This window comes from Tachyglossus aculeatus, chromosome 3 (genome assembly GCF_015852505.1).
Source record: "Tachyglossus aculeatus isolate mTacAcu1 chromosome 3, mTacAcu1.pri, whole genome shotgun sequence".
NCBI lineage: Eukaryota > Metazoa > Chordata > Mammalia > Monotremata > Tachyglossidae > Tachyglossus > Tachyglossus aculeatus.
This window is the reverse complement of record NC_052068.1, coordinates 83,475,501-83,488,760: the sequence shown is the minus strand read 5'-3', so window position 1 is coordinate 83,488,760 and position 13,260 is coordinate 83,475,501. Positions and strand designations below refer to the sequence as shown.

The window sequence follows — 13,260 nt, the reverse complement described above, 5'->3', positions numbered from 1 at the left end:
AAAATCATGCATTTTAATTTCACGCTGAGCTATGACAACAAACCTTAGAAATGAAACTTCAATATTGACTTAAACAAGGTAGATCTTTAGGTTTTTGTCTGTGACTGGGTAACAGGGATATGGTTTATGATGTGACATTCTGTAGAAGTAATGGCCCTTTTTCTGTTCTTCCTATGTTCCCTTTCATCATTATTGCCATGCATTTAACCCATTGTGATGTGTTATCACTGGTATTTGTTTCAATTATGTTTTTATTTACTTATTTGTTTATTTCATTTGGGTGTGCTCATTTGGTGGGTTTTAACCCAGATCCCATTGATCCATTAGAAGTTGATTTTTATCCTTTGCTTGATGATTTCCCTACCTCAGTCCCAGATGTCTCCACCCCCATGCTCCCACCAGTAGGTGTTCAAGCTGTCGCTCTAACCCATGATGCCGTGAGGGTCAACTGGGCAGACAACTCTGTCCCTAAGAATCAGAAGACAACTGAGGTTCGGTTTTACACCGTCCGATGGAGGACCAGCTACTCTGCAAATGCTAAGTACAAGGTGATGTTCGACTTGGTACTGCAACACTTTAGAGAATTGTTCTCTTCTAAAATAGATCAGTTGAATGTGCTTTTTTGTCTCTGTTGTACCTAGTGATTTAATTTTATAGACAGCTATTAATCCTATTTAAATACAGAAACTTGAACAATTTCGAGGAGAAGAGCAATTCTGCAAAGCAAGGATAATAAATATTAAGGTTCTCAAAGTCATGATTCAAATGAAATGCCCCTGAACACCATGTTCTGGTTTTAATAATAATAATAATAATGGCATTTATTAAGTGCTTACTATGTTCAAAGCACTGTTCTAAGTGCTGGGAAGGTTACAAGGTGATCAGGTTGTCCCACGGGGGGCTCACAGTCTTAATCCCCATTTTACAGATGAGGTAGCTGAGGCACAGAGGAGTTAAGTGACTTGCCCAAAGTCACACAGCAGACAATTGGTGGAGCCGGAATTTGAACCCATGACCTCAGACTCCAAAGCCCGTGCTCTTTTCCACTGAGCCACACTGTTTTAAAGGGACATTTTAGATTAGTCACCCTAAAGTGCTGAGATTAGTAAACTCCCATAGTGACACCTAAGCTGTTCTTTGTTCCTAGTCATCCCATTTCCTTCTTTTTTGCAGAACCAAGGTTGTCATCAAAGTAGAGACCAAAATTGGGCCACACTGGTAGAGATAATGTACTATATACAATTTTCTCATAGGAGCCCACATCCCATGCACTATCTACTTTATCTCCTTAAGAATTCTCTCCTTGGATAGTCATTCTCTGAAAGATTCAAACTTGATAAGGAACTTTAATTGTATATTATCTGCACTACACTGTGGTAAATAGGAATGCCAGAGAATCCTGTGCATGCTGAACACATCAATCTTGGGGGTGATGCTTTCTTCCTGTGATAATCCCTAACTTGGGCTGTGGGCATCAAGGCCTGATCCTGAATCATTTATCCCAGCATTCAACATCCATTAGTGTCTTGCATTTGTTAGTTTCCGGTTAGACTCAGAAGCTTTGACTTGTTCAGAGTCGGATCAGAAACTCCAGCCAAGATCCATTTGAGAGCTCTGTGAAAGCTGCAGTAATCCCAGTCGAACCAGATTCTCCAACAAGGTAATGTCAGAGTCTAGATTTAATAGTACAGCTTGGAAAGGCTAGGTTATGAGCCGATATTTAAAACCGCTGGGTATCAAGCTTGAGTGCCTGTCTACCAAAAAGGAACCTAGTGCCTTAATGACATGGCTTAACAAATGCCTTTATTTAGGGAACTGGCTGGAGCAGAGAATGGGTTTACCATCTCCATTGCATTATACTCTCTCAAGTGCTTACTTAGTATTCGGCACCCAGTAAGCACTCAATAAATACCATTGATGGATTGAAAAAGGGTTCATAGTATAATTAACCCCAAATCAAGTCACCCATCTCCTTTTTATCCCAGGGATAGCTTGCCCAAGGTGAAGTAGAATACCACATGACACTCTTTATGGTGTGGTCCCAAACTCACAGCACAAAGAGCTAAAAACTGACCTTCCTTTCCAAAATCAGCTTGAGGAGAACTTGGCCCCAACCCCAGATGGGTGGGGCATTCCCACTATTTCCATGTGAGTCAGTTTCCTTTCAGTATAACCTCGTAGCTTCTGTGGGAGTTCAGGGGGTAGAGTTTTGTTTCAGCTTCCTTCCCTACAATTCTCCTATCAGACCTGTTGAAGAAGGACTTTTAAAGTACACTGCTGCAACTGTGACCATGCTAACACTTTCTATGTCGTTGATTGGCTGTGGGTCAATAGGTGTCTATTAAAGAATGGCTCAGCCCCATGTTGGACAGGGACTGCATCTGACTTGATTATCTTGCATGTAACCCTGGAATTAGAACAGTGCTTTTCACATAGCAAGTGTTTAACAAATGCCACTGGGAAAAAAAAGGATTGCTTAACAGGATGGCCTAGTGGAAAGAGCATGGTACTGGATGTCAGAGGATCTGGGTTCTAATCTCAGTTCTGGCATTTGCCTGCTGTTTGACCTTGAGAAAGACACTTAATTCCTCTGTGCCTCAGTTTCTGCATCTGTAAATTGGGGGTTCAGTGCCTGTTCTCTCTCCTACTTAGACCATGAGCTCCATGTGGGATAGGGACTGTGTATGACCTGATAAACTTATATCTACTCCAGTGCATAGAACAGCACTTGACATATAGTAAACACTTGACAAATATAATAATTTCTAATCGGTATATTTTGAATGTGTTTACAAGGAACAATGTAAGGGAAACACATTCATGTCACAAGGAAATTTTCATTTGGAAAGACTTTCTCGGTTTCCAAATGGAACGTATCCCTATCCCCGTTACTTCCTTATCTTTAGGTTTAATCCTTATAAAGTTTGGCCTTCCTGTCAGTATTCTGCTTCTTCACTTCCTGCAATAAGGTCTAGAGGAACCAAATCCGCACAACTATCTTCCTTTCTGGAGGTGGAATTGTAGGAACTCAGTAAGCAAGACCCGACAGGGTTAAACATAGCCCTGTAGACTGTAATCTCATTGTGGGCAAGGTCTGTGTCTGTTATTGCATTGTACTTTCCAAGGCACTTAGTATGGTGCTCGGAACACAGTAAGTAATATACACAATTGACTGACTAACGTATCAGCTGCTGCATCGTCAATAGATTTGCTTTCATTCCCTATTAAACCTTAACTTGCTCCCAAAAATTTAGACCATATTTGTGGCTATGTTTTAGGGTGGCCTTTTCCCCACATGCCAATTTGTCTTTTTAATTAGGAAATATTAAACAAATTGGGACTGCAGTGCTTTCTTGGGACAGTTTACTTCAGGAAGTTCTTTGTTTGCCTCTGCTTTCCCAGGAGTAGAATGTATGTCTTCCCTCACTGGAGGATGATGAGGAATAAATCATAACAGAATAAAAGCAATGTGAAATTCTTAGGAATTGAGGGGATGGGTGTTAAATAAATACTAAATGTAAGAGGACTAGAATTTGCTTGATAGTCTACTCTCAGTAAGGTAAATTGCACTGGTACCAACTAGAAAAGCAAAATAAATATTTAACTCTGCAAGAAGTGCAAGACCTAAATACCACTATAAATCTGTATTTATAAGAAGCATAAAAAACCTCAAGGTATTCTACTGCGATTGCTTAAGAGCCATTCTGATCCTTTGGCTAAGGAATAAAACAACTTTAACCTTACACTAAAAATTTTTTAACCTATTATTCAAAGCCATGAAGCATCTAAGGAGCCAATTGTCAGCTAATTCTGACAATGCAATGCAAGTCAATATAATCCTTTGACTCATTGCAGTTGGTTATTACTCTTCCACTCAATTGTTCAACTGACTGTACTTAAATTTTTATGTTTGCCATTTATTGCTTTATAAATTTAGGTTTCATTTGCTCAAATAAGACAAATCCTTGGTTTTAAGTATATAAATTACTGATGGAGAAGTTTTATACCATGTCTGTTTTTTGGTAATAACGTGAATTCCAAGACCACTAAAATATAATTATCCTAACGCTGTTTTTAATCATAGAAAAGCAGAAGCATAATGGTGTTTTAAATTAGTGACTGACTGAAGAGTAATAAGGACCATGTGTATTAATGAACAGTATGATTTTAAAGTCCTCGGGCTGTTGCAAGAACAATTGTTGAATACAGTTATTTTTATACTGAAATGCAGTCCAATATCAACTGCCCAATCCTGCTGTCTGTTCAGTGTAAATATCCCGTAAAGCAAGGAAATGTATGCCTAATTAATCAATCGCATTTATTGAGTGCTTACTGTGTGCAGAGCACTGTACTAAGCGCTTGGGAAGTACAAGTTGGTAACATACAGAGACAGTCCCTACCTAACAGTGGGCTCACAGTCTAAAAGGGGGAGACAGAGAACAAAACCAAACATACTAACAAAATAAAATAAATAGACTAGATATGTACAGGTAATATAAATAGAGTAAGAAATCTGTACAAGCATATATACATATAGACAGGTGCTGTGGGGAAGAGAAGGAGGTAAAATGGGGGGATGGAGAGGGGGACGAGGGGGAGAGGAAGGAAGGGGCTCAGTCTGGGAAGACCTCCTGGAGGAGGTGAACTCTCAGTAGGGCCTTGAAGGGAGGAAGAGAGCTAGCTTGGCAGATCCCTATGCAGCAGACAAATGGCAGGAAACCTTGCGACTCCCAGGCCCGTGCCCTAACCCTATGCAGCAGACAAATGGCAGCAAACCTTGTGACCCCCAGGCCCGTGCCCTATCAATCAATCAATCAATTGTATTTATTGAGCGCTTACTGTGTGCAGAGCACTGTACCAAGCACTTGGGAAGTACAAGTTGGCAACATCTAGAGGCAGTCCCTACCCAGCAGTGGGCTCACAGTGTAAAAGGGGGAGACAGAGAACAAAACCAAACATACTAACAAAATAAAATAGACTAGATATGTACAGGTAAAATAAATAAATATAGTAATAAATCTGTACAAACATATATACATATAGACAGGTGCTGTGGGGAAGAGAAGGAGGTAAAATGGGGGGATGGAGAGGGGGACGAGTGGGAGAGGAAGGAAGGGGCTCAGTCTGGGAAGGCCTCCTGGAGGAGGTGAACTTTCAGTAGGGCCTTGAAGGGAGGAAGAGAGCTAGCTTGGCGGATCCCTATGCAGCAGACAAATGGCAGAAACCTTGTGACTCCCAGGCCCGTGCCCTAACCTTATGCAGCAGACAAATGGCAGCAAACCTTGTGACTCCCAGGCTCGTGCCCTATCAATCAATAAATCGTATTTATTGAGCGCTTACTGTGTGCAGAGCACTAACTGGTCTCACTGCCTCCAGCCTTTCCCCTCTCTTGTCCATATTTCACTTTTCTGTCCAGATCACATTTCTAAAGTGTTATTCTGCACTCATCTCTTCACTCCTCAATAATTTCCAAAAGTTGCCCATTCCTCTTTGCATTGAATAGGAACTACTGACTATTGGCTTTAAGGGATTTTATCAGCTCTCTCCCTCTTAACTGTTCACATTCTTCTCCCATTACATTCATTCAATTGTATTTATTGAGTGCTTCCTGGGTGCAAAGCACTGTAGTAAGTCCTTAGGAAAGTACAATATAACAACAAACAGGCACATTCCTGCACACAAGGAGCTCATTACACCCCAGCTCACTCTCACTAGTCGCCCCAAGTTCACTTTCTCATCGTGCTCCATTCTTTGCTCTCTTTCCTTCAACCCTAGGCTCAACACCTTCCCTCTGTCTAGAGCTGTCTCCTTATTGAAATACACCAGATCACAACTCTCTCCAACTTCACAAATATGCAATATAATTAATGATAAGATGGCCTTTTATTGTACTGCATATTGTTCAGGGGTAGGTTAGGAATAGCATAATCTCACACTGGGAAAGGTTGATGATAATTTATCCTTCAGCTTAACACTTTTATAAAATTCAGAATGTTTCTGTTTACAGTTTATGGAAGTGCAAGTTAATAATGTTCTCTACTGTGCCAAAAGCAATCAGGCTTTGTCTTCTGTTCTGGCAAGTGTTTTTGCTGCCAGGCAGATAGTACTTTACATACAAGTACTTAGTACTGTGTGATCTGCACACAGTAAGTGCTCAAGAAATACGACTGAATGAATGAATAGTCGGTTTCTTTGTGATTCTTTTTTCTGGCTGTCTTGATTTACCATGTTTATAGGGGCCATTGTTTGTATTCTCTTTGCTTTCTCTGGTATAGTCGGCAGATACAACATCTCTGAGTCACACAGCAACAGGCCTGAAACCTAACACAATGTATGAGTTCTCAGTCATGGTGACCAAGGGGCGGAGGTCCAGCACATGGAGTATGACCGCACACGCCACCACATATGAAGCAGGTATGTCAAGCTTAGACCACTTGCGTGTTTTCTGACTCTGGAATTTAGATTAGCATTTCATAATAGCAATGATAATAATAATAATAATCATTGTACTTATTAAGTGTTTACTATGTGCCAAGCACTGTTCTAAACTCTGGGGTAGATACAAGTACCCTCTCAAGTACTCGACTACAGGAGGGAGAGTCAAACAGAGGCATATCCATTCCATTCCTACCTTGGGCAGTGGCTAGCAAGTGATCTGATACAAGTTAAAACTCCCCTGTGATGGTCAGAGAATTGAGAGTGGGAACTCAAGTTTACTGCGTGGAAGGAGGCAATGGTCAATCAATTCCATATTTTTACCAAGAACGTTCTTTGGATACACTACCAGAACCATTGCAGATAGAGGTGGGACGTTCTGGCATCCATGTATCCAAAGAATCGCTATGAGTTGGAGATGGCTCAAAAGCACAAGACAAGATACAACTTAACCGGACTGGACAAAGTCTCCATCTCACATGGAGCTCACGGTCTCAATCCCCATTTTACAGATGAAGTAACTGAGGCATTGAGAAGTGAAGTGACTTGCCCAAGGTCACACAGCAGGCATGTGACAGAGTACGGATTAGAATCCAGGACTTCTGACACTCAGGCCCGTGCTCTTTCCACTAGGGCACATTGTTTCCAGTCAGCCAGTAGAAGTGCAAAAATGAACCACCAGGTAAGCAGGCCTTAGCTGACCTATAGGCACTTTGGGGGCCTGGAGTGGCTGAAAAAGCTATCAGGCTTTGATTGTTCAGGACTTTGTATCAGTTCTTGTTCTCTTAATGGTACTATAGAGTCTAAAGAACAAATTTATAGTGAAAAATAATAATATTAGTGATATTCTTTAAGTGCTTACTTCATGCCAAACACTATACTAAGCACTGGGGTAAAGACAAGATACCTACCTGTGGCTCACAGTCTAAGTAGGATGAAGAACAGGTATTGAATCCCCTTTCTGCAGGTGACGGGAATGAGGCTCAGAGAAGTGACTTGCCCAAGGTCACACAGCAGACAAATGGCTAAACCAGGATTAGAACCCAGATCCCCTGACTTCCAGGCCTGTGCTTTTTCCCCTAGGCCATGCTGCTCCTCAAATCTGTTGGGGAATCTGGGTAAGATGCCCGGAGATTCCCAGGCACATTGAACAGAAGCATCACCAGAATGTGATTTTCAGGTGACTCATATTTGGAAAACCCAACCAATATACTGAGAATCAAGAACCAGTATTGAAGTATTATAAGTAGGAAAAGGAAATAAAGAAACAAAGTTAGAAGGAAGCACATTTGGAAATGATCCAAAGCACGAAAATGAGTAAGAGTAATCAGAAAAGGAGTAATGAACAGAGTTCAAAAACAATAATGAACTATCAATGTATATCTAAGATTATAATCATTACCATAAATATGTTGTGCACCTACAAGATGAACTGGGAGCTAAAGGGTTTGCATAACCTTGGCTTAATACAGTTACTTATTTGAAGTAGCTTTTAATTTTGAGGAAGGCCAATAATACAAATAAAATAGATTGAATGACCAGGTAGTGGCTTCATAGGACCATATGTATTATAAATGCAAATTATTGACTGGTGTGCGTAAATGTTTTTGCACAGAAAGGAAGAATGGAAAACTACAGTGGCCTAGTGTGGATTAATAAGCAGATTTAGCAAGCTTCCTGGAATAAATGAGTAATTTTCAAAAGGACTGGAATTCTTCTAGTGAGAGACAGCCTGAGTAAAAAATTACATATAGAAGTTGTTTGTTTTGTTTGTTTACTGAGCGCTTACTCTGCGCAGAACTCTATGCAAGAAAACAGAGTTGGTAGACATGTTCTCTGCCCACAAGGAGGTACAGTCTAGAGGACCAACCAAACTTGAAAAGATCCTCTTCATCTGGGGCCACCCAGTTGAAAGATTTCTTACAATAATGCAGTGTGAAAGCTACGTAGGAAAGAAAGGTTTTTTATTTAAAATGTGGGCAGGTACATTATGTAAAAATAGGCAATTGGGAGAAGTTTGAAGTGCAGTTACTTCAGTAGAGAGATTTATCAAAAATGAGTGGAAGATCTGAGATCATCCATTGACTAAGGACACAAGGGTGCCTAATTATCATGCAGGTATATATACACCCAGAATTGGAAATGGATTGCATCCTGTGCCATGAGAGAGTCATCCAGATCAGGAGTAATGAGATAAAGGAAGGGATAGAGAAGTTTAGGTTGAGCACACAGGAAAGTCTGACTGTGTGTGTGACCTATTAAAGTGTGAAATTATCTTTTCCAATGATGGAAAATCCTTCATAGGCCTAGTTAAAACTAGACTGAAATTATATTAAAATGAGAATTGAAAGGAATAGAATGACTGGAAGATCAAGTAAATAATCTGGAAGACTTTTCCCGGGTTCCTATGATCACAATTCTAAAATGAAGTGACATTACTTTCTGCTACCACATCCAGTGGTGTGTAGTGTAGTGAACACAGAGACAACAGCTCATTCCAAATCAGGCACCATTAGCCCCATTCCTTCCCAGGCGATCTCAGCATATGGCTGACAGTCCATGTACTGAGCAAAGGTTGGGGTTTTAATATGCCCTTTCATTTATTTGCATAAACCTGCTCTGAGCTGATACCGTAATCTTCCCCTTGGCCTTTCCAAAGATGCTCTCATTCGTCCCCGTGCTGTCAGTCGGGTTCTGTAGCCTCTGGTTGGCAGTGGAGCAGGAAGTTGGCATCCCTTGGACTCCAGTGCCACCTGTTCATCACTCTTAGTTCCTCCTCCAGTGGTGTGTTGATCTGCTCCTCGTGGTCCAATCTGCCACCTTAGAGACACATGGCTGGAGGGGGCAGGGGAGGTTGGAGGTGGCTTGCAGTGGCAGTGGCTTCAGGAGCTGCCGCGGGCTGCACTCCAGGACTGGGGACACACTTTTACACCTCAATGTGTGTGTGTAGGATGGGTAGCTGGTCCTGGGCTCCCAGAGCTGTTCACACAGCAGGGCCGCACCTCAGGACTGGTAGTGGGTGGGACACACTGCGTGTGGGTGTGGATACCCCTGCTGAACCCCGCAGCCGTGCTCCAAAGTGGTGGTGGTGGCGGCTCAGACCCTTGGCGGGCGACACAGGTGGAAAGGGGAGGAGAGGAGCAGCATCAGCAGGCTTGAGCCCTCTTGGTTCACTGCAGGGCCCATCTCAGGCTGCGGGACAGGAGCAGCATGGCATAGTGGAGAGAACACGGAACTGGGAGGCAGAATGTCATGAGTTCTAATCCTGCCTCTGCCACTTGTCTGCTGTGTGGCCTTGGGCAAGTCACCTCACTTCTCTGTGCCTCAGTTACTGCATCTATAAAATGCGGAATGATGCTGTGAACCCACATGGGACAGGGACCCTGTCCAACCCCATTTACTTGTATCCACCCCAGAGTTTAGTATAGTGCCAGGCATATAGTAGGTGCTTAACAAATACCACAATTATTAATTATTTTTATCATTATTATTATTAAAGTGACTTTTATCTCCCTCCCTACACTTTAAAGCCCAACCCAGACTGCAGTGTAGAGCAATGGAGGGGAAGGAGCAGGGAGAAAGCCACCAAGGCAGTTGACGGGTGCCCTGACATATCAGGGGCTCTAGCAGCAGAACTCCATGTTAGAAACGGCTCAGGACTCACCTCTCTGCCTGGAGCCCAAGCTTGAGGTGCTAAAGGGGAATACTTTCAATAGATTTGTTTTTTTTTTAATAGAAACTTCCATTTTAGCCCCAATTCTACATGAGAATACCTGATTATAAGAGGCAAACTTTAAGCGCAGTGCTTATTTTCATGAATTTTGAGTTCTGTTGAGCTCTGTTAAAGAGACCCAAGCCACTCATTCAGTTCTGCACCCATTGCATCAATCTTGATGTCAGTCCTTGGCCCCAGTTGACATAGAACACTATTTCACATTCCTTCCCCCACATCCAACCCCCAACCCAGTCTAGAAAGGACAGACAAACCAGAACTAGATTCTAGATTCCCTAGAATCTAATTGGGACAAGAGTGAAAACGATTGTTAACTAGGAGTAATAATAATATTTATTAAGTATCTTGTGTAGAGCACTGTACTAAGTGCTCAGAAAGTGGTAGTGAGAATAGTTTCTGTCAGCATGGCTTAGTGGAAAGAGCACAGGCTTGGAAGTCAGAGGTCATGAGTTCTAATCTTGGCTCCGCCACTTGTCGCTGTGGGACTTTGGGAAAGTCACTTAACTTGTCTGTGTCTCAGATCTCACCTGTAAAATGGGGATTAAGACTGTGAGCCCCACATGGGACAACCTCATAATCTTGTATCTATCCCAGTGCTTAGAACAGTGCTTGGCAAATAGTAAACACTTAACAAATACCATCATCATTATAATTACTACCAGGGGCCTCACAATCTAAAACCAAAAATTGGGAAAGGAGATGGGAGACAGACAGTTGAGGAGGGATGAAACAGATTATCCCAGCTCCACCACTTGTCTGCCATATGACCTTGGGCAAGTCACTTGTCTGCTTCAGTTACCTCATTTGTAAAATGGGGATTGAGACCGCAAGCTCCATGTGGGACAGAGACTGTGTCCAACTCAATTTGCTTGTATCAATTCCAGCACTTAGTACAGCACCTGGTACATAGTAAGTGCTTAACAAATGCCATTATTATTATTACTAGATCACTTAGACAACATGAAGACAAAAGACAAATTTTTGTAGAGTACTTCAGCTAGAGCTTGAGCTCAAAGTCCAATAACAGAGAATGTAATTTGGGTGGAAATATAGAATGGCTGAATAAAGATGTGCATGAGGAAAAGATTTAGGGTTAGAATTAGGCTTAGTCAGGAGGTTATGGTCTCGAAGGGTACAGCATTGGATATGAACGGCATGAATAATCTCAGAAGTAGCATGGAATTTAGTGTTGATGAAATTCAAAGTGCACAAATTGTGGTGTGGAGTTGGAGGAAAACAGAGATCATAATAATAATAATGATGGTATTTGTTAAGTGCTTACTATTTGCCGAGCACTGTTCTAAAGTGCTGGGGTATATACAAAGTAATCCAGTGGCCCACGTGGGGCTCACAATCTTAATCCCCATTTTATAGATGAGGTAAATGAGGCACAGAGAAGTAAAGTGACTTGCCCAAAGTCACACAGCTGCCAAGTGCAGAGCTGGGATTCGAACTCATGACCTCTGACTCCCAAGCCTGTGCTCTTTCCACTAAGCTATGCTTCCTCTCTAAGGGAGTTAATTAAGGTTAAATGGATTAGGCACTTTACTAAGTGCTTGGAACTGTTTGGCACTGTACTCAAATTCTCTTTGCCTCCCAAACCTCTCCCACTTAATCACCCTTCCCACAGCAGTTATATATTTTACATATGCCCACATATCTTTAATCATGGTTGCTCTCCAGTGCTTATTACAGTGTCTGGCACATAGAAGCGCTTAACAAATACCACAGTTATTATTATTATTCCCCCTCCTTCTGATTCCCCTCTAGATTGTAAGATCTCTGAGGGCAGAGCTGTCTACTAACTCTACTTATTATCTCCTAAGTATTTAGTGCAGTGCTCCTCACAGACTAAACCCTCATTAAATACTGTGGATTGATTGATTGTACTTTGGAGAGTACAGCAATAATGAGAGACATGTTCCTTCCCATTGTAATTTGGGAGACAAATATGATCCTAGTTGATGGATGTGTATACCTACAAGTTTAAAGAACCAAAGATTTTTATTGGGAATTGAGTTTACTACTCTGCAGAAAAAAATGAATACTCGATGAGTGTATCTGTCAACCTAAATTCTGAGAATAGAAACACATTACTTTTCCAGGACAATCATCAGTTGTTTTGGGTCAACTCAAGCTCTGAACAAAGGTAAATGGGAATTGAACAGAGTATATTTTCTGAGCAGACTACAAGAGAAGCAAGATTGCCGTAGAGAATCCCTTTAATGTTTGCTTTTCTTCATTCCCAATGACAAAACCTTCTTGTTTGTTTCATTCTGAAGCCCCAACCTCTGCTCCCAAGGATTTGACTGTCATTACTCGGGAAGGGAAGCCACGAGCTGTCATTGTGAGCTGGCAGCCTCCATTGGAAGCCAATGGGAAAATTACTGGTAAGGATGACTTTGAAATGTTTCTTTTTTGTTGTTGTTTCTTAGTTTGTGCTGCTTTAACATCTTTTGTTTATGTATTTGTTTCCTGCTAGAATATTTCTTTTTTTCTCTTTTCCTCTCATTTCAAACTGAAATGGTGAATTGCTTTAGGAATATTTCCACTGTTAAACTGCAAGAAGGTGAATGGAGAATGTGTGCACCCTTTGTTCTTAATTGCCAAAAATAACAATACATTTTTAAAATGCAAAATTACTGAGCCTGCTATTCTAAGCTATTAAAAATAACGAAAAATAGCTACTTAACCAGTGATGGAATACTAAAGAAACATAATTATTTTGCACTTTAATTATTTTGCACTCAGTAATACAAAAAATAGTGAGTTTATTGGTGAATTTTAATTTTGCAATAATACTTTAAAGCCAGGGTGATAAGCAAAAAACTTAATGTTGACTGACAGAAATTAAACTTAATGGAAATTTCCCAATGACAGATTTTATTTTGCAAAATATTGCTGATAACATCAATGTCTAATTAAGACATCCATTAGTAGCTTGTAACTTTAATTTAGTATGAAAAATATAATAGAGTCCTATCAGCAATTTTGCATTTAAATAATCACTTTAGGCTTTTAATAGTTGTCTCTATAGCATATAATTATGAAAAATATTGTACAACTTCAAGTATGCACATTATGGTCTAATT

General features: G+C 41.0%; 1 protein-coding gene across 1 annotated transcript in view; it reads left to right on the top strand.

Moving 5' to 3' along the window:
• DCC (DCC netrin 1 receptor) overlaps positions 1-13,260 on the top strand; it is a 1,045,544-nt gene that overhangs the window by 919,335 nt on the left and 112,949 nt on the right. The window contains exons 17-19 of the mRNA XM_038743415.1: positions 310-548; positions 6,276-6,414; positions 12,451-12,558. Coding sequence (XP_038599343.1) covers positions 310-548; positions 6,276-6,414; positions 12,451-12,558 — 486 coding nt within the window. The remainder of the gene's footprint in view (positions 1-309; positions 549-6,275; positions 6,415-12,450; positions 12,559-13,260) is intronic.